This window comes from Manacus candei, unplaced genomic scaffold (genome assembly GCF_025592945.1).
Source record: "Manacus candei isolate 608988 ecotype Guabito, Panama unplaced genomic scaffold, ASM2559294v1 h1tg000048l, whole genome shotgun sequence".
Taxonomy (NCBI): domain Eukaryota; kingdom Metazoa; phylum Chordata; class Aves; order Passeriformes; family Pipridae; genus Manacus; species Manacus candei.
In genome coordinates, this window is record NW_026138096.1 from 4,230,195 (window position 1) to 4,257,535 (window position 27,341).

At 41.3% G+C, this 27,341-nt stretch overlaps 1 protein-coding gene across 1 annotated transcript in view; it reads left to right on the forward strand.

The window, feature by feature from the left end:
* The first annotated feature begins 8,445 nt into the window (after positions 1 to 8,445).
* Positions 8,446 to 27,341, forward strand: part of SORCS2 (sortilin related VPS10 domain containing receptor 2) — a 552,065-nt gene continuing 533,169 nt past the window's right edge. Inside the window, exon 1 of the mRNA XM_051798400.1 lies at positions 8,446 to 8,938. Coding sequence (XP_051654360.1) covers positions 8,585 to 8,938 — 354 coding nt within the window. The 5' untranslated portion in view covers positions 8,446 to 8,584. The remainder of the gene's footprint in view (positions 8,939 to 27,341) is intronic.

Genomic DNA, 27,341 nt, shown 5'->3' on the forward strand with positions numbered 1-27,341 from the left:
CTGAAACTACGAGAGCACTGCTGGAAAATTGCAGGAACAATGATTTATTCCTGGATTGAAAGCGGAACCAGGGAAAACACATAAACACTGTGCTATAGGCACAAAGGGTGATTATTTTTGCTGCATGAAACAGTTTTAAACTTCATAGGGAAAAGTAATTTTTGACAGTATGGTATAGGTGGTTTAGATCTTATAAAAATAGCTATGGATGTTTTATTTGCTTTTCAGACTTGTGTCTTTGCTCTACTATTCAGCTATTTTCAATGGCTTTTCTTGAACAAGACTTACAGTAGTTAAGTTTATCGATGGATGAATTTATATGATTACAGCAGACCAAAACTGCAGAATCTTTACAATAGCAGAAACAAATCTGCAGCCTTACTGCATTTTTCTTGAGCAAATTGTCTTGGAAGAAAAGATATGATCCTTCTGTTCAACTGATATTTTTTTAACAGTTATATTTATTTTAAGTACTTTGGGGGATAAATGTATTACTTCTCTGGCTACACTCTGAATCATATATGAAGTGAGGGAATTTAGCAGTGGATTTGTCACTAAAATGTATATAGAAGTAATTCTCTATTTCTTTGTCAATTTTTACAGTTTGGATGATGCAAATTCAGATTTCATATGTTCTTTTGTGAGCCCTAAGCAGATTTGTGTTAGGTGTTTCTAATGTCACCTTTCTCAGATTTCTGGTTCTGTCTTCTGTAGTTCAGGGGTGCAGAATTATCAACCAAAGACAGGTAAAAAAAAATCTAGTTATGGTCCCTTTTTCTTAGAAATGATTTCCTAAGGCCAGGTTGGATGGGGCTTTGAACAGCCTGGTCTAGTGGAAGGTTCCCTGCCCATGGCAGGGGAGTTGAAATGAGATGATCTTTAAGGTCCCTTCCAACTCAAACCATTCCAGGATTCTGTGATTCTAAGTATCATTTCAAAAATAGAAGCAATCATCTCAGGTCCTGTAATGTAATAACAACCAAATGCTTTTACAAGTTTAGTCAGGCCGCAGATGATGGTGAGAAAACCGTGCTAGACATTTCTGCCACAGCATTTCTGCAAAAGAAAGACTAAAATGCTGAAAAATCATGAGAATGTCTTAAAGAATGTGACATTAAAATCAAAGTCTTGATTCCACTTTCTTTGTCTTCCAGCATCCTGAATGTGGAAGATTAATTTGTTCTGTGTTTTCAGTCTTTGAAAACATGAAGACTATCACACCTGCTAAACCCAGCACTGAGATTTTTATGCAGCTGATTCCTACAGCTGGAACTCTAAGAAAAATATATAATATTAATCTATAAATATATAAAATATATAATATTATAAATATAAAAATATATAATATTAATCAATAAGATGCTGTATAAGCTTTATATATATTAGAATCATAGAATGGTTTGGGTTGGAAGGGACCTTAAAGATCATCCAGTTACAACTCCCTTGCCATGGGCAGGGAAACTTCTACCATGTTACTCAGAGCCCCATCAGTCCTGGTCTTGGACACCTCCAGGGATGGGGATTCCACAACCTCTCTGGGCAAGAGAATTGTTTCCTATGGATACACATTTGCTCTTATTTACCTCTCACACAGTCCTTATTCCCAGATTCCAAGTGAACAATATACCAGGCATATGGGAAAACCACAGAAATTTCCCAGAGTTCTCTGGGTTTTGATAATCCCAAAGAAAACTGAAACAGCACTCATGCCAAATTTCTAAATGCAAATTAATTTTCTAAAGCACATGGACTCTTAGCTCCCATTGATCTTTGTAGAAATTAGGAGCCAAGAGCATTGAAAATGCCCACCTGCATCTTTGGGGATTTAGACTCTTTCACGATTCTGGATCAAAGAGAACTTCAGAGTAGGCTGCAATCGTTTGGGGTTGGAGAGAAAATATTGCATAGAAAACAAAAAAAAATAGAGAAATACCTTTCTTTTGGTTATTTTTTTTTAATCCTGTGTGTTTATATGAGGTACCAATAATGGATTGTATAGAGGGCTGTTCAGAACAGTATGATATTTATGCACCCATTTGTTTTTTTCAAGTTAGTTAGGTCATCCTGTGTTCATAGGACAATAATAAAAAGTACCTTTTCTTTGGGAAAAGTAGTACGTCTTGATATAGGTAACCTGACAGTGCAAAAACCAAGACTTCTAAGATGTTAAGAATATTGTGGGGGTTTTTGTTGTTTTACTGCCTCAAATGCAGAGCAAGAATGACTTAAAGAAATTAATACTTAAATGGAGAAATGGATTTGATCAGAGGAGCCTTGGAAAGTGTGAAGTGCTTTGTATTTCTCCAGCTCACGATTCCAAAGCCCTCCAGCCTTTTACTTACACAAAACATCTGCCTTCAGCTGTTTCAGTTTTCAGAAACAATGGCTTGTAGGAGAGGAATTGGCACCAGTTGTCTTTTATGTTTCTATTACTTTAATTTTCACTATTAACCATACGGCTTTTTTTTGGAAAATTATCTTCTCCAAAATGTGTGGTAGTCAGGTTCCCTGGCATCTGATAGTTCACATTTTTCACAGTGCTACGTTACTTTCAGTAACTTCCTTTTTTGGGGAAAGACTTAACCTTTATCTCTTCACTGAGACCACGCAAATCTATATTGCAAACAAACAAGGAAAAAAAGAAAAGACATGAAAAAGAAGAGCCAGCTCAGAAAAAAGGTACTACCTAAACAAAATTCCTGCACTATTCTGTTAATTATTTAAAGCAGACGCTCCTAAAGGTTGTTACTTTAAGTAAATCTATTTCACAGATTAAAAATAGTGTGGTCTTCTGTGATGTTTTAATGCAATATGTCTTTGCAGAAAATCCTCTCATTTTTCTTGGTTTGGCTTTGAACCAGTCAGTGCTATATCTGCAGACCTCAGCCATGAGACAAAATTTAGCAAATTCCCTGGAAAACTTGGAGCAAAACCCTTCCCCATCCCTTAAAATAGGCACGCAAGACCACACAGTTGGGACCCAGTCCCACAGCCACTTAAGCTGGTGTGCTTGCAATAGAAAGGATTTGCTCCATGGTCAAAACCTATTAACCATAAATTGGAGCCTACTCACATCTGCATTCCTCACTAAGCTCTTTCCATGAAGAGTTGAAGGGGATTGAGGTAGCTGTAAACATGTCAAACTGACTTCCCATGAAACATCTACCAGATGGGAACATCTCCTATTAGAAAAATGGTGCCTTCAGGGCTCCTTTGCAAAAGACTAAAAGACTGATTTAGAATGGGTTAGTTTCCGTTGAGCTTAGTACTTATTTATTTTTCTCACACAATTTTCTCAGAAATGCAACTGTATTAGCAAACTGATTAATAAATGACACTGATAAAAGTACTGTTAAGATTAGATCAGAATTTAAGTGGCTGGTAAGACATTGACAGTATTTTTGAAAGAAAAGGAACTGCATAGTTGTACCTATATGAAGCTGAATGTAAACCTGAGAATTATATCCTTCACATCCCATTTTAATTACCTAAATACCAAAATCTTTCTCAGCTTTCCATATTTTCTCAAATAAACTTCATTGAATTTTAGGGCAGAAAAAACACAAGTGCAAAGCTATTCTGTGAAAAACAAGTTCCCACAGTCTGGCTGGTCTCATAAAAGAAAAACCTTTTGTTCTGTTGTGAGCTTTTGCAGACAATGAATCCAATTCTCTCATGTTTTCAGAATTCTGCTCATTAATTGTTGATGAGAAATTATGAAGGTTGAAGACAGGTAATCTTACAACAGGCACCAAAACATTATGCTTCACCTTACATTTTCTGTTTCAGACTAAACCCTGTTTCAGGCTTTGTAGCATAACAAATGTATACAGGTTAGTTGTATTTTTTGTTCTTCTGATTGATGGAAGATAAAACTTCAGGGGCTTAAGGCAGCTTGTATTTATTGCCAGCTTGTTTGCTAAGTGACAGTAATTTTACAACTTTTTTCCTCTTTAATTTTATGAGCTAGAATTGAGAAAATTATAGTGTATATTCACCTACTCACTTGTAAAAGTCCTGCAAGGTGCTGAGCAGCTCAGTTATGTCATTGAATTAGAGGAGAGCTGATGATGCTCAAAGAATGAGGTTTCTAGACAACCTCAGTGACTCCCTGTTTTTGGGCTACTGGCCTAGTGTGTGGTTGTGTGTTTTTACTGCAAACATGCCATTTGCTGACTGGATCCTGGTAAAACTGGAAGCTATTCAGCTTTTCCTCAAATCATTTACAGCTCTTCCAAATTTTTTCTTGTAAGTGTATGTCAGTACACCCATACCTGAAGAGAACTCCTTGTAATCATCAGAGACAATACACTACACTGAATTCCACTCTTTTATATTGTTCAAATTTGAACAGGATAATTGAACATGTACTTTGTAGCTTTGTCAGTTCTTCATAAAACAAAGGCAGCTACTTACTTTTTTGACTTCAGAACTGCCCACAGAAGTAGAGTTTTGTTTTTCTAGTGACAAGAAATGCTTCCTATTAATCAGGCTTTCTTCTGTGGGCATCTGGGTTGACTGGTGACAGCAATGTATCAATGAATTAATGTGAACAAAGCAATCTGACACCTGCTTGATTTTTTTGTTCTCTCAAATGGAACAACTATTGAGAAAAGTGTTAAGACACATAGATTTGTTGAATATAGAAAGTTTTTTTTGGTAGTTGTAGTAATACAAATAGAAATTATTTTGAGAGGCCTAGCCAAATAAAACCTCTGCTGTTTGGCATAAGGGTATGGCATTATTTATAATAATTTGCGTTTAACACAAATAAAGCATTTGAGCATTGTTAATTGGGTAACAAGGAAATAAAGCTTTGGCATGTATTAATTTGTTAGCTTAGAATGTGGTCACAGTGAGTAATAAGGCTGTTTTGGAGTCAGGCATTTTGATAGGATACATGTGAGATTAAGTTGCTTTCATGCATGAGCATTTTGTCAAAAACCCTGCAGGTCACTGTGCTCTTAATGATGTTGTTAACATAAACACAATGTAACTGGAAATTGTTTTGTATCTAATTAATGGAATAAGGTATCCTAAATGCATCTTGATACATTAACTTAAATCAACCTTTAAAAGAGGTGAACACTGTACAAGAAGCATGCTTAAATGGGTAATTCTTCTGTGATTTTCTACCTTATTGTGCATCTGCAGTCTCCTTGCATTATCAACCTCAGAAGGCTATGAGGATGAAACATAGAATAAATTGTTATCAATATTTTTAATTGCAAGCAAAAAGAAATATTAGCATGGCATCTTGGTTTCTGCCCAAGCAGAACTTGAAGCTTTCTCTAATACTTTCAGTTTTTGATTAGAAATGAATCTAGTAAAAATAAAGTGGGTTAATTGAAGCCTTTTAAATCTTAATATAATCTGACAGTCAGTAAAAATGTGAGTAGATGTTTATTAGTATAGCACTAATAATTCTGCCATTAACAGGAGGAAACTGCCTTGGATTTACAACCTTTTTTTCCAACCTTTTCTATTTCTATTTCTATTTCTATTCTGGGACTAGAGGAGCTTAGAGGTGTGTAGTACTCAGTTATTTGTCTTTTTATTTGCCTCTGTGTATTTGCTGAGCCAGAGTTTATAGGAGATATAAAAGGTGACAGACATTTAGGGAAGCCTCTTTACTTTAGAAATCATTAAACTAAATCTAAACCATCATTTTGCCAACCCTTAAGAAGTTCCAGTTAAACAAGATTTGCAACTTCTGAACCCATAAGAAAATTTCAACTAAATTGGCAAACTAGGGATGTCACAAAAATAAATGTCAAGTTTTGTGATAAAGGAAGACTTTATTAGTGGATTTGCTACGTTCCTGTGGAGATCATGGAAAAGACATTTTGACAATGGGGAAAGACTCAAGCAGACCTTGCTGTTGACCATAAGGTGCAAGGCTGGAGGAATGCAGGCTTCCTTAGTTCTGGGACAACTTCTGGGTTTTTTTTTCCTTTTAGGTCTCATTATGAGAAATGCCAGTAGCAGACAGGTACAGAGAGCTTGACTTAGGAATGTGGATGTTACCATCTCTTCTCTTGGCTGCTGCTCGCTGGGAGCCCCACCTGTCGAACACAGTGGTGAATGCAAAATGAATGAGCACAACAAAGTCCAGCTGTATTCAGTCAGATGAAGTATTAGGGTTTGTATGCCAGTTTTAACATGTAGAGACTCGGGCCCTTCCACCTGTTCTGAGTATTTTTAGGTTATTCTACAAATGTTGGGTAATCTTCACTATTTCACAAGAGATAGGCCATAATGTCAGAATCAAAATTACTGAATTTCTAGTAATAGCCAAATCACCCCTTCATGTTGGTTGATACAATTATGGTTGGTCAATGTTTTCTTAACAGTTCAGCATTGCATTTTCTTCTCTTGTTCCTTTTTGTGCAGAGATGCCAAAGATGGAAAGTAATTTGCTTAATATGCAACTGTGACTCCAACAGGAATGACTCTCTGCCTGTGTGTCTTCTGTGAATGCATCCCTAAAGAACACACCCAAACAGCAGGGATTCAAACAAACGTTTGACCACCAGCTGTCATTGAGACCAGTTTACAAGAGTCATAAGGGGTTTGTCTGGAAAAATAACTTTCTGCACACTTAAACCCAGGTGGTTTTCCTCTTACAAGGGTATTGTTTCAGGGAGATAAGACACTGTAACAAAGCTAAATGGATGGAAAGATCAGTCTTGTCTCACGCTCGCGTTTGACTTCCTTTAGACAGCTCCCTACAGCTTCTCCTAGGCCTTCTGAGCTTTTGGTATTGTCTCCAGAAATCAAGATATGAGAAAAAAAATTAATCAACTTGCTCTTTACACAAGATATACCTTCAGGAATGAATTCAATACATCACCCCTTCAAGAGTCCCAGGGGCAACTTCTGATGACCTGGGCCACGTGGTGCTGCCCACCCAAGTTCCTGCTGCTGCCCAAGCTCCTGCTGGCACAGTATTTGGGGCAGAATCTCCAAAACTGGCAGCTGGAGATTGGCAGAGAAGGGGCAATTTCTTCTTTTAGTTCTTTTAGCTGTTTTGAGACTGTGGGGCTGTGCTAGAAACTGTGAAAGAGGACTTTATTGGGAGCTGCAGAAAAAGCACACAGGATTTAAAAAAAATATTTTAACTTCTATTCTGTATTTCTTTTGAAATGGAGAGTGATTCTGAATTTGAAACTGCCTTCTAGTTTGAGCCATTACAGTAATAACAGGACAGGTTACCATAGGTCTCCTAGCACTGAAGGTGTACAGCTAATATGTAATCATATAGCTTGCTGAAAGTAATTTTTACATTACTTTGGGATGACCAGGTCACTTTAGGTCATTGTGGTAGTCATCCCAGGCCTGTAATGGTACAGTTAAACCAGTGGATACTATTTTTTCTATTAATCTTCCTAGAAAAGCCTTTGTAATCCTAATTTTCTAGGCCATTAGGGTAAAGGCAGATTACAACTAAAGCTGGTTTATTAACTTTACTCACCTTGGTTTTACCCAGCTCGGATCTCTTCTGTTAGGTGCCTGTACCTGGAGTCAGTACTTTCCTCAGTGGTCTTTCAAACTTGTTTTTCTGACACTTAGGTCTGAGCAACTTTATTTTACTGTGAATTTAGATTCAGTTTTGGAGTTTGCCCTGGACTGTGCAGCAGGTTGGACCAGGAGTCCTCCAGAGGTCCATGCCAACCTCAGTTATTCTGAGATTCTAACTTGTGCCCTCCTCACATATGAGGCAAACTGCTTCACAAGTCCCAATTTATTCACAGTTACACGGCACGCTGCAGTGAAGCAGGAAGAGCACCCAGTCCGTGATGCCTAAATCTTCTTCCACTGCTTCACCCGTCAGTTTTGAGTTACGCTGCACAGCCCCAGTCCTTGCCACTCTGCCGTGAGCATTTCCTGATGCTGCTATGGATCAATCCCAAATTACAAGCCACATGTCCCCACGGTGGGCAACACTGGATTAGCAATTGGCTCCGGACAACGCATGTGACGAGCCTGGTGCCTCCCAGGAGCTGAGAGGCAGAAGGACGGACAGGGTCCTTTTCCCCGCGGAAACGCTTCTTGTCTTAATCACATGAATCCTATTTTTGCACCTGCTTCATTTGTTCCTCGGTTCCCCGCTGCTGATCACAGACCCCTTCCGATCTTTTCACAGCAGCCTCCTGGGAGGGACGGCCAAACCAGGGCCATCGCCCGTGTCCAAAGGGGCAGCGGTGAGTGCTCGCCCTGCAGCGCACCGGCCCTGAGGGGCTGCGAGACTCTCGTTCGGGCGCTCTCGGAAAGCCTCTCCCCGGAGCTCTGCGTGAAACTTCGCAAGCGGCGGGTTCTGCCGCCGCCGGGAGACCCGTCCCCGCCGCGGCTCCCGCGGGGCGCGATGCCCGTGCCCGTGTCCGTGTGTGCCGGAGCCCGCCCGGCGTTTCGGCGCGGACCAGCAGATGGCGGCGCCGCCCCGGCTGGGCGCGCAGCCCCGCGCACGGCGCTGCCGCCGAGCCCCGCTCCGGTTACAGCCCTCCCCCGCCCCCGCCCTCCGCCGCGGTGTCTCCCTCCCTCCCCGCCACCTCCCCGCCTGTCACTACCACGCCGGAGAGCCACCATGGCGCACGGCGGGCCACGCGTGTCCGCCGCCGCCGCTCCGCGCGGGGCTGCCCGGCTGCCGCCGCTGCTGCTGCTGCTGCTGCTGCTGCTGCCGCCGCTGCTGGGCGCCGCCGCCGCGCCGCGCTGCGCGGAGCCCTGCGGCCACCCGCGCCCCGCAGCCCTGACCCGCGGGGCGCGCAGCCCGCCCGAGCCGCGGCCGGGCAGCGGGGAGGCGGAGGGGAGCGGCCGCTCCAGGAGAGCATCCTCGGCGGCCGGCCGGGAGCAGGTCTCCCTCATCAGCACCTCCTTCGTGCTGAAAGGGGACGCGTCTCACAACCAGGCGATGGTGCACTGGACGGGCGAGAACAGCAGCGTGAGTGCGAGGGGCAGCGCGGGCGGGGTGTGGGGTCCCTGCCCTTGCCGTTGCTTTGGTTCCCCAACTTGCGGTGCGCAGCCCGCGCTTCGCCGGGCTCGGTGCGACAGGGGCGCGGTGCTCCTGCCGCCCGCTGCCCGGCCCGGGGCGCGGGGATCCCGCGGGCAGCGCTCGGGGGGCTGCGGCCGGTGAGGTGCCGCCGGGAGGCGAAGCGCCGCCGTGGTCGGGCCGGCCCCGCGCATCCCCCGCCACTTCCCCAGAAGTTTGGAAAGTTTGCGAGCGCGCATCTCGCACAGGGGCCGGGTGCGCGATGTGCGCCGCACTGCGAGGAGGAGGAGGAGAACGAGGACGAGGAGGACGAGGAGGGCATCTTGGCCCCAGAGAGGCGAAGCGGTGTCCGTGTGCGGTCGGAGTGCCCCCGGGGCTGTGGCAGGGTCTCCGGGTAAAGGAGGGGCAGGGGCGAACTGCGGCGCGGGGATTATCTCCTCCAGCCCCGCATGAAGTCCCAGATTAAATTGTCGAGGCTTAATCGATTCACCGCGATTCAGTCATCCCCGTGTAATCTCCCCCGCGCCGCGCTCTGTCTTCGCAAGCGCCGGGGAAAGAAAAACCCGAAACAAACCGAAAATGAAATAAAACGCAGCTCCGGGCTTGAGGTGGATGTGAGCGGCAGGGGCGGGTGAGCGGTGCGGCCCCGCCGAGCGCCGCGGGGGCGGAGGGGCGTCCCGCAAAGCTCCAGAATAGCAGCAGCTCTCCGAGGGGGCTTTTACAGCCACATCGGTGGATAAAAATCATGCGCTGGAACCAGTGAAATTGCATTAGAGCGTCAGTGTTCACAACTTTTCGCAGTTAAAAGTGTGTCTTGCCTTTATTACTTATCTAATTTAGACGGCAACTCTCACGGTGAGCGCCCCTAGTAATTTTTTAACTCATTTTCAATTTTAGCTAGTCTTCATTTCTTTATGTATTGATCCATTAACGGGTGTGTATTCGCACGGGTAGTTTTAGGGATTTGCTGCTTCTGATTTATCCTTCACTGAAACACTATATCATAGCAGTGGTCGTCATGGGTAAATATTGCACAGCACCTTGCACTGTCTGTAACTTCTCAGTCAGGAAAATATGGTTATGAAGGCTCAAGATCAACTTTGTCCTGAAGGATTTTAGTGTTTTCACTACAGTTCAGCTAAGCTCCGACTCTGCCTGAACTTTGTGAATTTAGCATAAAGTTTACTTAAACTTGGCTCAGTTCAGAGTGCGTGTATTGTACTTCTCATGAGTATGTGAATTATCATCCTTTCTCTAGGACCTCAAGTCCTGTTTTTTGCCTGTTTTGCTAGCGAGTCAACCAGGATGTGGAGCTGCTAAGGCTCCACTGATGAGGATGCAGTGATTCCCTGGAGCATGCTGAGCGCTTATGTTAACGCTCTTGTATAATCAGGTGTCAGAGTTGAAGTCAGCATCATAAAGCTTGACACTTTCAAAGGCAGTTTTTGATTTACTCGGGAAGGAAGTGCAAGATGATGGTCATTTTCTGTGAAAAGAGAGAGTTGCAAATCAGCAGCATCAGCTATTCTAGTGCTGCCCTTCCTCCATTTCTCTGCTATTAGACTGCTTTTTTTTGCGGACAGTGCTTGCAGACTGTTAGAACTACTTCTTTGAAGAATTCAGTATTAAAAAGTTGGCATAAGTTCATTTTTTGACATAAAAGGCAAGTAACAGCTTTCATGCAAAGCGCTCTGCACTCTAAAATGAATATAGTAGAACCTTGCTAATCCACAGTTATGACTAGCAGTCTCTCCTCGCCTCTGCAAAGATTTAATAACAGATGCTGCAGCGAGGGCTTGTATTGCTAAAATGTTATTATTTTTTCACAGTATGCTACAGCTCACTTACTAGAATACTACCACGTAGTCTCTTCAAAAGCAAAGATAAATGGCAACTGTCAGAACAAATGAAAGTGGTTACAGTCTTTGCTGCAATGTAGTTCGTTTTTTGTTTGCTTAGTTGCTCTCTACTAATTCAGTATTGCAGGATAATGCACTAATCATGAATGCCTGCAGACTTTTTCTACAGTATTTATACACTTAATAAAAAATACTTTTGCAGAGTTACTTAGAAATTATGTTGCTTACTCTGCCTGCCATCAAGTGATTACTGTCAAGCGGGACTGTATTTGAACAAGTGACCTGGTAATGAAAGACTTTTTGCTGTCTTAACCCAAATGAAAGCAGCCAGTCTTTGCACTGGGTGTTTTACAGTATGACTGTCAGCTTTTTTTTCACCTTCTTTTCTTGTAAGCCCAAAGGAAGCAGGATGGGCATGCTTGTTTGTGAGATTAAAACAACTGAAAATCAGCACCTGATCCCAAACGTATTTAAGGTAGTCTCGAATTTCTGTTTGTTTAAGTAGATATGTATGTTTTTATTTGTATTACCCTGGGTTAAGTGTTTGGAGGTAGGAATGCTAAGATCCAGTGCTTCTCAAACCTGGCACCTTATCCTGTGTTCTTAAATCTATGGTAAGTCTCTCCTTGCCTTGGAAGCACAGGCTGAGCCATGGAGCGCTGTTCTGTCCCAGGCGCATTGCAGTCAAGGGGAGGGCTGTCATTCCTAACAATGGGGCTTTGGATCCGGTCCTGTGAACCTCAGGAGGCACTCAGCAATCTTAAAGTGTCACCACGCACGTTTGGCACCTCATTGGAGGTACTCAGCACTTTGTAAACCAAGGAGCTAAAGTAGTTCCTTTACCCTTTACAGCTGTGTGGCTGAAAATTTGACAGTGATGAGCTCCAGATGACCATATATCCTCTTAAACACCTCACCTAGTAAAATAAATGAAGAAGAAATATGCAGTAGGATTATTCCTTTGAGCTCCGTGATGAAGAAACAAATAACCGTAAAAGCAGAGGGGGCAGCTGCTTCTCCAAGGCATGTTCACCTGCATGAACAGTTCATTGAAAGTGCTACCATGGAGTACTCATGTGTATGGATCAAGGGCAAATAAATAAATTTGGAAAGGATTGAGCTTAGGTTGATGTGCATATGGAGCTTTGAAAAAATAATTTACGTCGTGTAAATCCTCCTGTGCTGCAATAATAGAAGCATGAGATTTTTGGTTGCATGAGATGTCTTGAAAGAAACTAGGGAGGCTATAAATTAAATTGATCCTGGATCCTTCCCTTTCTTTTCTGTGCTGTAGAAGTCTGATGTGTACTTTCTTATCCTCATGTAATGCTGTTAGTTTTGTGAATTAGAGAAATGGTGGCTTTGGTAGCACAGCAGAGGATATGGTTGCACTGATTGTAAAGTGAGCTTGAATCACTGGAAAGATCATGGTACACTTCCTTGCCTTGCCAAGAGAGAGCTGAACGGGGAGGTATGCAAAATGCTTCCTGTTTTGTGTCCTCATTATTTTATTTTGTACTCTCGTAATTATTTATAGATTCCATGAACGAGGAGTCTGTCCCCGACCTTTCTTGGCAGTGGGGTGTATAGTCAAAGCCATCACTAGTGAGGCAAGTCTTACAAAGCCAGTACTTGTAACAGCAAGAGTGTATTTGGTTAGTGAATTCTAGCAATTAGTATTTCTGCTTTCTGTCCCCTCTGCCCACAGAAATCTGTTGTGAACTCTTACTTTCTAACAAAGGCTCATGCAAATGGAACTAATTTCCTTTCCAGTCTTAAAATATCATAAACTGAAGACATGACAGGTGGGTGGTGCAGCACACCATTTACTGTGGGAAGGGCCAATAATTGACATCTGTGGAACTGATAAATAACATGGGGGTGTTCATCGGAATATATACAGGTCATGTGCTAAAACAATAACTCTTTCTGTGTTAAACTGAATATGTATGTTCTCAGATTTACTAAAAATATGCAACCCTTTCTGATTTGGGGAAAAATAATCAATTCATGACAGCTTTTAAAAACCCTGCTTTTCCTTAGAAGAGGCCTTATAGTCATCCCAGGAGCTTTTTTGTGCTAGGCAAACAACTTTCTTTGCAAAACTATGTTCTTTTTGAGCCTCCTGGAGAATTCCCATTCTGCATTAATACCTGCTGATTTAAAAAAAAATTAAAATCAAAGCCAAAGCAGAAATATGGGGAGAATGAGACTCAGATTCAAAACTGATTTTGATTCATGGGCTGCTCTTCATGCAGTGTGCAGACTGCTAAAGTGTTGTGAACACAACTTGGACCACCTTCTTCCAAGTCTGCACTCTCATGGTCACAGTATTTCCTTTTTTTGCTTGTAGTCAAAATATTAAGTAAGTCCGTCCAGGTGCTTATTTGTCATAAGTTGATGTCATGATCCATCATAAACATGTGGGTCTTAGTTATGGAAAATAAACATAAATATACACACATTTTTCTCCAGACTTAAATATTTAGCAGCATCTAACCAGAAAGGAAGGTTTATTGCACATTTACAGAAGTTGCTACACACTTTAACTGATCCAGATTTTTCTGTATTTGATATACAGATACTTTGTTTAATTTAAAAACTATAACTCTTTGGGATACAGTTTCAGCATTTGTAGAGCCCAATGATCACTAAATGTATTCTTCTGGTAGATGTTTTATTTAATTGGTTTTGTGTTTTGTTCAGTTTGCAATAAATTGTGCTGAGGGAATCTATAATAAGCATTGACTGCAATATTACTGTAGCTGTACCTGTAATAGTAAATGTAATTATCTATCCAAACTGGGCAAAAGTCCATTTGTGGTAAGGTTTTGGTGCTGTTTCTGCAGAGTAACCAGACTACATTTTATGAAACTAAAGGGAGCATGAGGTCAAAAATCCTGACGGCTCAGACCTTTGATAAATGGCACATATATTGCAAAGTGAAAGGCAGATTTCCCATAGGGAGGGTTTTTCTTAAAATTCCTTGAGATTATAGTGTGATTATAAAAACAAACAGAAACTAAACCCAATAATCATATTTGAATGGAACAGCAGAGTCCCACCTGGAAAGCAGAATGATATTAATCTGACTGAAGTAACTCAGGAGTTGAATGTTTCCTTTTTCTTTTTTTTTTCATGGTACAAAGTTTATGGCTTACTTCATTTATTTGCTTCTACTAGCCTCTGTTTTCCCTCTCTACCAGCCCTACAGCTTGCTAGTCATGTCTCTGCCTGCTGAGCAATCTCCACATTTCAGTAATTCCAGCGGCTAAAGGAAAGAGAGAGCACCTCCTCTCAACCCCTGAGTAGACACTTAAAATTGATACATAGTTTAATTAGTAAATGTGTGTTTCAAACATGCTTCAAAGTCCTCCTCCACACACAGCCCTCCACACCTGCAGCCATACCTGGTTTTACCTGGTTTGCTCGTTTAACTGGTGTTACCTGGTTTGCTTAGGAGCAGGTTACTGGAAGTACTGCTGTGCTGACATTGGGATAAGCTCAGTTTAAATCTAGGAGGGAAATTAGGCAATGAACACTAAAGAGAGATGCCAGACTGAAATTCTCTCTGATACTGCCAATGTATTTATTGCATGTGAATGATAAACCAAATCTGGCTTAATAACAGTCATTACAGGTGTGTGTTTAGGCTGTGGATAGCAGCTCACATATCACAGTGGGAACATAATGCGTACTTCCCAGGCTTGATGGTCTTGGAATCTATCGGCACAGTTCTTCAGAGAAAGACATGAGGACTTCCCTTTTGATTTTATTAAAATTCAATAGACTAGTAGATTTTTTTTGAAAGAACAGAAAGGGAAAATTATGAGCTTTTCAGAAAAACAGTAACTGTTCTGCTAAAAGGTGTGTACAACTTTATGAATTTAAAACATACAGATACAGAAGCTTTTGTGCCAAGCCCTTTGCACGTCCAAATAAAATATTTTATGGTCCTGCCGGTTAAGACCAAAGGTTGTTCTCATAAAGGGGAGAGAATCTGCACTACAATGCAAGTGGGGTCCTTCTAGTTCCTGAAAATACAATTTCATTTAAGCAAAAGATGAAAGTGTAGGTTGAAAGTAGTCTCCAGTATATGACTGCTCACTGTAGCTCAGGATGAAACTTGATGACCTGCAACATTCCTTCAACATTTTTATTCTCAGAGACTCACATTCTTTACCAAACATTCCCAACCCCAGGCCCCAGTAATAATAATTTAAAACTCTAACAAATCACCAATGACAAAACCACTTGGAAAGAAGTAATGGATGGGATCCTTTGCTGTGCCTTACTTCATTATGGGATATAAGGAAGGAATACTCCACTGCAAAGATGGTGAGACACTGGCACGGGTTGTCCAGAGAAGTTGTGGATGCCCCACGCCTGGAAGTGTTCAAGGCCAGGCCAGATGGGGCTCTGAGCAACCTGGTCTAGTGGGAGATGTTTCTGCCCAGGGTGAGAGGTTGGAACTAGGTGGTCTTTAAGGTCCCTTCCAACCCAAACCATTCTGTCACTCTGTGAATCAGCCATTAAGCCTAAGCTTGGACTTCTGCAGTAGGAGGGAGATGGATTGATCATTGACAATCTTAACAGCCACGTTTAAGAAAGCTTGGATGAGTTGACTTCTGAAAGCATGTCATCTGTCTCAGCCTATTGGAGAGGGGCCTAGCTGACTAACTGTGATGAAACACAGGACTTTTTGGACATAGATCCAAATAGGTGGAGGTTGTTGGTGCTGTAGCTATTTTGTCCTTCCTTACTGTGACATTGCTGTCGGAGTTTCAGTTATGGGTTAAGACTCCGTTGTGATGGCTGTTGCACAACCCCAGTGCAAAAATGCAGGTGCAGCTCTAAAGATTTTATAATGACAGTTTTACTTGCATACACCCCTGAGAAACAGAATTGTATGCTTAAAGGATGTACTCTGACAGAGGTTGCATAAAGTTCTACATTTCAGTCCATGGGCTGCTCCAACAGCTGTTTAAGTATTTTTTTTTTTCTAATGATTGGCATATTCATACATAAGAAGTCATGGGGCCAGAGCTAGAAATTTCCCCTCTGAGCTGAGAGTTAATCAGGTGCTTAGAAACATGCCCACTCTCTGTGTATATATGTAGGTATGTTTATGTTTTCTGTCTTTTGTCCGAAATCAGTCGATCTGCAATTGCACCAAGAAAAAGTGAAGCAGTTTCAGCTGTAAGGGTTGTGAGTTTCTGCTCTGGCAGGAAATCTGTATTTCAACTCTTGATGCAGAAGTAGGAATTAGAGCCTTCTGCTGGGTGAGCACTGTAGCCCCATTGCTGTTGTGGAAGGGTGAGGAGGGCAGTGTCACCTTCTGTGAGGAGCTGTTTCACAGGGAGTTGCCCCTGTGTGCTGTGAAATGCTCGGTGCTGTAGCTGTGTGCTGCACATCTGCTGGACTCACTGACTTTGGTGGAAGTGCCGTGCTCTTGGATCCTCTGGGTTTTGTCAGCCCTGGGTGAGGCTGTTGTGGAAGAGGAGGGATGTTGAGGCACTGCTCTCTTGTGGGATGAGAGCACGGATGCCACCCGTGGCAGAGATGGGGATGGCCTGTGCAGCCCTGTCACCACGTCTGTGGGCTCTGAGGCAGAGTGTGGTGTTCAGGGGGATACCCTGGGGAAATTTGAGGCTTGGCCAGAGGCAGAGCATAGGGTTCCAAAGGAACAGCTGTTGGATTAAATTGAAGCTGAACAGGAGTGCTGAAGAACTTTGCCAGTTACCTCACCAGTATCCTCTGAAATACCACTTGCCTAACACAGGTGATTTTGCAGTTTCCTACCTGCAAGGTGAAAATAACAGTGCTTTCCTATCTCTTAGGGTGGCTGTTGCTCTAAATAACCTGTGCACTTCAATATTACAGTAATGGTTATCACCATGGTTATAACACCTGAAAGAGGCAGGATCATAGAAAATCACATCTATGGTTCCTTTGTTCCTTTGACTATTTCACACTACAGTCTAGGAATTAGAGAAGAAAAGGCTCTCACAGGTCATGCAAACTTCTCTGCTTGTTCTGATGTTTGTTTTAATCAGGGCTCCTTTTAACGTGTAGTCCAGTTTAATTTAAATGCCTAGTCTCTAGCACTTCAAAATCATTGAATAGACTTAAGATTATGTGACTAAAACCAGTATCAGTGAAACTTAACCTGTATTTAATATGATATTTTGTGCTTTTGTTTAGTGGTATAATGAAATAACTTTACTTCTTTCTCAGTGTTTGTTCATTTTGTACCTTTGTAGATTAGTAATTATTTCTCCGAATAACATTTATTTTGACCTTATAAATTTTCCTTTATAGCTCACTTTTGCTAACTCTTTAATTCCACCAACTGGATAAGACACTACCTACATAGTACCTGTCCACTGGATATCTGACTGGCACATTTTCAGAAATGTACTTAGACACAGAGATTATTGTTAATTTCTTCTAATCTAATCTCCCTCCAACGTCCTCGTGATTATATGTGTTTTCTAAAAAGAAGACCCACAGAACAGTAAATAGTTTTTCTTTTTTAAAGATAAGTCATAACAACATCACAATAATTTGGTCATTAGCAAAAAAGCTAATTTTTGTGGTTTCTGTGCAGTAACATCATTAAAAGTTTGTTCTAGTAGATGAAGTAGATGTATTTAATGTTTTCTTTCCCCCATTTGCTTTATGTACTGTGTTTCTTTCCTGGTTTTCATAAGATCACTGGGGACACAGTAAAGCTGCATGAAGTGTCACAGAAGCGTATTTGCAGCACCAATCCCTGTGAGGTGTCCTTACTCCTGTGGAGCAGTGGGCACGTGTTCACTGGCCAGTGTGTTCAGTTTTAGCAGATGGCAAGCTACACTCTGTGAAAACACAGTTTTTGTCTCTGCTACTGTATCTTCTCCGGTCCCCAGACTGAAAGTGCCACAGGGAAAGAGCAGTCTTCCCCCTGCATGTCCATGAGCAAGATGTGTACTGGGGTTCTGCTCTGAGTTGGTGGCATTTAGGTCCTCTGTAATACCAGTAAAAATGACGAGGGCTGAGAATTGAACTGTTCCATCTGTTATTTTTAGCAGGGTGTAGCTTGGCCTCCCTAAGTGAGCTACACTAGAGAAACGTTGCTTTTCTCAGGTATTGAAAAACAACCTGTTTATGGATATGCATTCCCATGCTTCCCTCCACCAGCAATTGTCACTGCAAGACAGATGCCCAAGGGAATGGAGCTGGAGGGTGAGAGGAATATGTTGGAATCGCTCTTTGAGCTTTAGGCACTGTTTCACAGTGTTTCACATTGGTAAATATGACTGATTCTGAAGAAATAAGTTAGTTCTTCATTGAAAACACAATTGTATCGGGGATAGTAGGTTGCCATAAAATCCTCAAGGGTTTAAGTACAATAAGATATTTTTCCTGTGTTAGCTGGCAGAAGGATACCATGAGTCTAAGGCATCTAAATCTGCAGCAGTACTTGTTAAACCTTACCATTTATGGAAAGCAGAACACTTCTCTAAGTTCTTGTTCTGTGCTCTGAGGTATTGTTTTGGGTGTTCAGCCCAAGTAGGCATCAGTGTTAACACAGGTAGAGATAAGAGTATAACCCTGAGGGAACTCGTGAACCACTTTTGTATGGGCAGCTCTATTTTGTGCGTGGTTTTTGAGGGACTCCATGGATAAAGCATAAAACCAGAAATAAAACAAAAGCAGCATGTGCCAGGAACGGGTGGATTACTTTCTGGGTGCATAAGATCTTTACCTGTCAATTACCACCACATGTCAATGGGGACCCAAATGGATGTAGTGCACATATACAGTGCTCCAACAATCAGCCTGTTACAGAGTTCATGAGGTGAATTCCAGGGAGATGTGTAGCAGCAAATGTAGATGCTGGACACCTGTAAACACATGGAATTGGATGGCACAGAAACAGTAATGGTTTTTTGCTCACCTCACCTCAACCTGCACTGAGGTGGGAAAGGAAGTCAAAATCAGATTATTAGGATCTGCTATGCATTTGTGTGTTTGTACTTACAGGCTCTAATCTTGATGATTCTTAACTAAAGAAAACCCATTATGGCAGGTTGGTATTAATAAACTTCTAAGTACCCAGCTGGTTTTGAGAGTGATCCCTCTGTGCTCTTCCTGAGCACTTTGTGGGCCCTGTTGAGACTGGTAAGGGTTCACATCAGATTTGGCTGTTACACACTGCTCTGTGAATGCACTATGTGAACATCATTCCTCCTGACCTCTCTCATTTTAGTCTTGTAACCCACACATGCTATGCATGGGACTTTGGAGTCTGCAGTATTGAAGTATTTCATGTGCTTAGAGCATAGAAAAAGCTCTCTTCTCCCAGGCTCAAATGCCCCTCCACACGCACTAGGACTTCATCAGAGTTGCAGCTTTTGATTTAGGGGGTCATTTCTTATTTTGCTAATATGTTTGGCTTTTGATCAGTGGTTTCCTGTGTCTCCCTGCCTGTTACCCAACTGCATAATGGCAAGCATGTCAAAAGGTCTCAACTGCCTTGAGAGCAGTCTCGAAACATGTTCTTTGCCCTGAGTGAGAAGTACAAGCTGAGCAGAAACTATGCAGAACATCTACGTTGGGAGTAGGGTGGCTTCAGAGTGAGAGCTGTGTCCAGAGCACCAGTGACAGACTACAGAGGACTGACAGTGAACTCCCGGGTTGCCCTTGGCTGTGCTGCTGTTTGGGGTAGAGAATTGGGAAGCTCTTACTATTGGTGGTTCTGAGCTTTTTTTTACCCTTGGATGAGGGAGGCCAATACCAGCGGAGTCAGCTGAGATCTGATCCTGTTCTTTTTGAAGTTTCCCAGCCTGATAGGAGAAACAAATATGAAAGGGCCCAGTTTCTTTTTTCCTCTCTTGTATGTGACATCCACAGAGGTGCTGCTGAGCACATGCAGGAGGGAAGAGGATGCGTAGATGGAGCAAAAGCATCCATACTTTTGGAGCAAGCAGCCCACTATAAATGCTCTAAATTTCTCTTGGGTCACAGATATTATTATTAAACACTCTCTAAAACTGCTGTAAAGAAGAGAAGCAAGAAGGTCTGTTGCACTTCAACCAAACAGCACTTCTATAGCTCTGTGAAACCCACTTCATGATTCAGGGATTAGGTTGACTCCTACCAGCAACTGTGAAGGAAGATGCAGAAGATGTTCCCTGCACATAGGCTGAATCAGGCACCTCTGCTTAAAAATTGTAAGATGTAGCTCAGCGAACACATTTTCAGTTCATAATGAAATACATATGTTCATCTTCATGCAGCATCTCTCAAGGGCTACTGTGCAGAGCACTGGAGGCCACTAACAAGATCTTCTTTTCCTTCCTTCCTTCCTCCTCTTCCAACTGCTTTAAACCAGATGTTTTTTTATAAAGTGGGCTACATTTAGAAGGCTTTGAACCTTGGTATTCTTTTTAATAATCTCATTGCTCCTGTAGAACCCTGAGAGAGTTTTTAGAATTTATTGTATAAGCACCTTGTGCCCTGTGTTCCATTTCTTGATTTAAAAATCCTTGGGGGAGAAGAGGGAGGTGACTGATATCAGGCTACCATATATAACCCGTGTGAGAACTGGGTTGTTAGCCGGTACGTTATCAATACAAACATTTTTTTTGTAAGTTTGCTAACTGCAGAAAAGCCACTTCCTAAACTGGCATGAACTGCTAAAACTTAACTGAATAAAAGGCAAGTTTCTTCATCAGCGGGTGGACTTGGTTCGGCTTGATCAGTCTGTAAGCACGCAGGAATGTTCAGGCTGCCTTTGTGTGTACTCCTGAGGCAAGAGATGCTTTATGAACACTGGAGCTGCATGAAAAGAAGAGCCTCCACTTCCTGTTTGAATCAATGTTCATATTATTGTGAGGAATTACATTTTGGCTCTAATGTTCGTGCCTGTGAAGAGACTCTTCCTGAAGATGGGAATGTAAGGCTACAGAAGGATATAATCTTTATCTTGTTTGCGGAAACTGCCAGCAAGTCTGGTTGTTGCATTACTGTACTTTGTGAAGTATATTGAGGCTCCCTGAGGGAGCAGGACTCAGTCCAGCGTGATGTTTCACAGGGGTCGGTAGCTCAGAAGTCAAGCCCATTGAGATGAGAGCACTGAAATTCACATTTAGGCATAGACTGTGTGCCAGGAAATTATATAGAGTTCATAGCCTTTGATCCACAGCCTCTTGTATGTGCGTCGTTTGCAGAAAATATGCAAGCTTTTTATTTTTTGTAGCTACTAAATAGACTTGTATTTATTAAGTGAACCTGATTGTCACAGTCACTATCACTCAGTGAGAAACTCTGCTTTCCTTTAGGCAACTTCTGCAGCTATCCTTTGTTTCTGTTACTTTTCTGTCTACTTTTTTGTATGTCTCATTCCTCCTCCCTTTCTTTTCTCTATGTGCCTCCTTTGTTATTCTGCCTTCATTTCCGTCTCTGTATTAAATCACCTTTCTAACCCCTGAGGGCTTAAATAGCATCATCTTCCCTATTCCATCTGGAAAAAAAGATCTTCAAAGACATGATTAGTAATGACACTGACATGTCATCAGTTTGGGAGTTGCCATTCCAGTGAAAATAGATGTTCACACTTGGTCAAATGTTGTCTGCAGGCTGGGACACAATGCATGGCATTACTTAAGGAAACCTTGTGTTTGTGGCAGTATCTGTAGCTCTAGAGGATGGCAATAGCAGGTGTTTAAAAAAACAACTGTCCCCAAAATATCATCATCTCAGTTGAACCTGGTCCAGGAGAAGTGTTTTTTATCTCATGCCCCAAATGGAAAGCTGTGGAGTGATCTCTTAAACTTACCTGGGGTTATTTGGATTGGGGACATAAAGTGAAATACAATTCTTCTGTGTCAAACTTCCATATGAGTTTAAATAATCATAATTAAAAATGAAAGACTCAAAATTCCACTTCCAGTTCTGTGATCTGCACATGCCATCTAATAGGAATTTGTATACTACCTATCACTGGGATGACTCTGCTGCTCATCTAGGTTTAATTGAAAAATAATCATCATCTATTCAGTTAGATTTAATGTGTAAATGAGGTATTGTGAGCAAAACACAACTTCTGAAATGTCTATTACTGTGAATTTTACTGTCTGGATTAAGTTCAGATATTAGTGCATGTCACTGATATTTGGGTGATGTCATTCTGAGATATGACTTTGCCAAGTGTGCCTCATTATTACTTTTTGCAACTGGTAGACAATGAATTCTTTTTCCTTTAGATGAAATTAAATATTTACAAGCTGTTACTTATTGCAGGGATTTAAATGAATGAAGCTCCTTTTGAAAACAAATGCAAGCTGAGGGAAGCAGAGACAGCAAATGAGTTTGAAGCTGTCATAGGAGGGAAACTGTGATTCTCATATCTGGGCTCTGTGGCTTTAGCTGAGCCCTGAAAACATGGGAGTCAAAAGCAGAAAAGTGTAAGGTCTTGGTTTCTGGCACAGCTTATTTCTCTGATGCAAGTGCACTTGCTGTGTAGTCACTACAGTTCAGGGACTGAAAGAAGATGAACAGATTTAGAGTGCTTTTATCTAACATGAAATTGGTACTGTCTTATGGGAACGACTTCTGAGAAGAACATAAGGATGTCTGTGCTAGGCTAGACCTGTGGATATCTAGGGAAGAGCATCAGACTCGGATAAATATTTTGTGATCCTTCACCACACAGCTTTTCTGGCCAACAGCAATTTGTGGCTCAGGGGTAACTGTAAAAGCTTTTCAGGTACAAGAAACACACCTTGTTTATAAATATGAAAATAAGAGGAAGGATGAGCTTATGTACTTCCAGTACTGGATTTCTATTGATTACATCATCCTTTCCACAAAGCTAAATGAGTTCAAATTTTGGGGTATGTTCTCTGTATGATTTAAATTTTGTGGATCTGTATCTACATTTTGGAATTTCAAAACCATTTCTTACTATATTGATTTAAATAATATTTAAGTTCAGACAAATTATATAAAGTAACAAGTAGATCTCTCAGTGCATAATTTAATTAGATTTTTTTTTCTACTGTAAGTTTCTTATCAATTTGGGAAGTTTAAAGGGTACTATTTCTCTTGAGTGAATATTGTTTCTGGAAAGAAAGATGCACAGCAAAAGTGGTTTAGATGTCTTTTTGTTTACATGGAATTTATTAAAGCATCTTTTTAGAAGTGTGGATGATGGTATTGTCATATGGAAAAAGCACAAAGTATCCGGAATGTTTTCCTTGGTTATTTAAAATTGAATAAATGTTCATTAACTGGACAATCTTGTCTGAGCAAGGATTAATTTTAAATTCAAGCCATTATTCTTTTGGTGCATAACCAATACAGTATATGTTCTTATCAACAAGTGAGTCTCATTTTTAATTTATGAAAGTTTACCTGGGAGTATTCAAGTGTCTTACCCTTTCCATGTATGAAAAATATGCCTTTGATGTCTTGGCATTTGACTTTAAAACAGCTGATCTTCTGGTGTGCTGTATAATGAAGTTGTTTTGATACATACAAGAAATTCTGCTTGTTTGTTCTAAGTTTGCATGGCATAGTTAAGCTAGGTTTTTTGTTCAGTAAAAATTGGTGATTCTTTTGAAATGAAAATCAATCTCCTTCTCTTAAGGTGCTTAAAAGCTTATTAAACAGGCATGATCAAGTTTTTTAGATTTTAAGAAGCACTGAAGATGAATTTTGAAAGTCTAGCTCATTCTTATTTACAAATAGTTCATGATCTTTAAATAAAGATTTCTAAATGCTCTCTTTCCATTTTTAATATTGTGTTGAAGGACATCAGTAAAAGCTCTCAATTATAGTGGTCTGTCTATGGACTCCAGAGGAACCCAAGCCGTGATTGTATTTCTCAGCTAGGGTAAAGCAGCACCATTTCATTGACTTAAATTTCACACATTATGGAAGGATTCTTGGCTTTGATTGGTCTCGTAGTTAGTGGAATGTTAACAGTAATGGAAAAGAAGAGGTGCAGGAGCCTACAAAATGGTGAAAAGTAAACAGAAACAGGTAATATCACAAGAATTATATTTTAATTGTTGAATTCCACACTGCTGTTTCTTACTGTTCTTCCTGTTCATTTTTTTCTAAACAATTCTGAGTTTATCTAGAAAAACCAAGCTGTTTGCTTGAGCAGAGTTGTTTTTTTGCCTTTGTCTTCTTACTGTCTCTTAGTCCTCTACCTTCCTTCCTATGGATAGGTTAATTTAATCTTTCTAGCTGCTGTATTGGTTTGTTCAGCTTCACTGGGGTCAGCATCTTACATATGGAAGGCACATCAGCTGAAGGAAACTAATATCCCAATCAACTTTCCACCACTGCAGATAGAGAGAAACCAGCTGGCATGAGTGAATTGATTTCTGCATCAATCTCCCTGCACAGGCAATCAATTCAACAGAGAGAAACAAGACCTGAGTCCTCATCACTGTCCTGTTGTAGAAGGCTCCCTGTAGTGGAGTCCCATCATCCTGAGTTCACTGCAGCCCCCGCTGTCACCGAGCTGTGGCAGCTGGGCTTCTCCACATGCTGTTCCTGGGCCCAAAGCCTGTGAAAGGTGACAGCAGGATTCAGGGTGTGTTGGATCAGATCCTTGGGCTAGGGCTGCGACCACACCAGTCTGTGTTAGTTATGAGATAGTTAACCCCCAAAAGTGTTAGGAGGGATCATTCATCTCATTGCTGACACCACAAGGCGCATCCTGGCAATGGAAGCAAGACAATTTTATTTGTAATTTTTTGTAGTTTCTAAGTCACATGCATGCTAATAATTCTGAGGAATAACGTGCACTTTTTAGTAGGCATCACTATTATATCTACATGGGGATATAATAATATGGCATCATTATTTTATCTACACGGGGAAAAAACATGGTTCTCTTGCCTCAGTTTTTTGGTGAAGGAACATTAGTGCAGCAAACCAAGTCTATTCTATAATAAAAATTTTCAGTGCATTATACTGTGTAAGTTAGGTAATGACTTAAATAGTCAAGTTAAAGAGAAAATAATTAGAGGGCTAATTTGGATTCATCCTTCCCTATTACCACTTAAAGATTTTGACTGTAGAGTTCTATTGCTGCTTCATTTACCTTGACTGCTGCAAGGACCTCCCTTCTTGCATGTCAGACTGTTCTAGTTTGGATATGAAGAGGAGGGTTTGTGTCACTGGATCAGAGCATGTAACACTTGTGGCTTTTCTCGTACTATAGAATTAGGAGCAAATAAGCTGACATTGGCTTACACAAGGGAACAGACTTGCTCTGCTTTGTTCCCAAAGGTGTCATTTATTCTATTTACATTACATGGTCAAATATTTGTCTGTGGTTTCAGTGAGGTTGTCATAGGGCAGTGTTTATGTCACAAATAGTGACATTTACTTGTTGATAGGATAGTATAATGTCAGCATGTCGTGGTGGAAATGTCATCAATTTGTGATGTGACAAATTTTCCCTAAGGACAGACTTTTTACGAGTTCTTAACAGATGTTGGAAAAATGAGTAATTTTAGATTGATTTTATTTGTGTCATATTTAGGAACAATCAGAAGTTTAGAAAGCAAAGCTTACAGCAATTTGTATCACTTTTCATTCTTGAAGGGTCTTTGCTAATGTCACAAACTTTAGTCATTATATGCATGATGCTTCCTTAGCAGGCAAATTTGTTGATGCATGGTGCTACACGGCAGCTCCAGAAATGACAGTTTTTCAGTAGTAAATGTGTTTAATTGGACCATTTTCCTTCTGTAGCAGACGGGATTTTCCTATTTTAGCCACAAAATAGTAGGAGAATTTGGACAGTTTCCAGTCTGTCAAAATTTCAGTGCAAAAGGAAGTTAATTTTGTTTGTATTTGTTCTGTCCTTCATCCAAACCTTGTTAGAGGCAACTGTGAAGCATAGTAAGCAGTGCTGCTTATACCTTATCTACAAGGCAAATTCAGTTGGGATGGCTGTGCTGTGTGAACAGACCTGTATGTGGTATTGCCGTGTGTTGCTGGGCGGTTCCCATGTGTGCCTGAGACATGCTGTAAGATATTGATGGAGGGGATGTTCCGTAGTTTCCAGAAGACATTTTCAATAAAATTAAGACATGTAACTTGCTCTGAAATCAGAACCTTTGAGAATGGTGATCGTGTTTCTTGAGTATGAAGGGGATATTCTGGCGAGAACCGAAGGCTGCTGCTTTTTCTGTGGAAATAGTAGATTTTCTGTTCTGTAGAAATAGACTAAATGGAAAATTCATTTGTCCAAGCACAGAATAACTGAATTATAGATTTGCTCTTCAGGTGAGGTGTTTCTGGATTTCGTGATGAAGGCCTAGTCATTCTCAGGGTGGTGGCAGCATGCAGGCTGAACCTGTCAAATGTGGGTCAGAACAGCAACATGTATCAGCACTAGCGGGCTGTGTCCTGGCCCCTTTGCCTGAAGAGCTCTGTGCTCTTTCTAAGCTGGACTTCAAATGAGTGATCTTGTATGAAGCTACTTTCCACTAGACATGGAAAAACTTCTGTTGAAATTTGTGCTTTCCAAGGCTGTATGTTCTTAACTTAGTTTTCACACAGGAATCCGGTTTTGTGCATGAGCTGTATGTGGAGCTACATATGCAGGTGGTTTCAGGCACTTACTCTGCCTATAAAGTTTGTAGATTTAAAGTTTGAGCTGCTGGTCTTTGAAAACACTGGTAAATATAAATAAAATATACTATGTTCTCTTGTAAAATTTTCAAAGAGAGGCCGAGATGGGCAGTCCCTGGACAACTCCTCTCTAGGAGCTGGGAAAGCCTGTCCACTCATGCCAGCTGTAACTGTGGTGCTACTGTCAGAGAACAGCGCTCCTACAAACTTTTCTTGCTGTACTTGGCCAATATTGAGCTAATGCTCTGTGATTATATCAGGCTGTAACTTTCTGCTAAGGAACAGAAATCGAATAAAGAAAAAACATACTGTTTGATGGAACAGAACAGCGTTGAACAAACCTTGAACAGCTTTCTAATCAAGATATTTAGACATTGGATACTTTTTTCAAACCATTTGTTCCAGAGCTAATCCACAGCCAGTTTTTCCCTTGAGTAAATTCCTAAAGTAGGAATTTTTTGCCAACAGCATAAAGTCTCCATTTCCATATTTTCTGTCTCAGTTCAGAGGCAGATGTCAGGTGAGTTGTGATTTCTCTACAGAGGACTGTCAGCAGTTGCAAAATGAAGCGTTCCTGCAGAAATGGCAAACAAGGTGTGTCCAGTTGTTTTTGAATCTCTTGGACTTCAGGAGAACCACCTTTGGTTTGCAGGGCTGCCAGAGGCTTTGTGTTCTACCTTGAGTAGGTAACTCGAGTCTTTCTGTGTCTGAATGTCCCATACAGAAGTCTTGTTCCGCCTCTGTGGTTATAAGGGCAACATCAAAGATCATGTAGTGTTTGGATATCTTGGAAATTTGTGTGATCATGTAACCATAGGTAAACAGAAGGGAAAGAGTGGCAATCTACA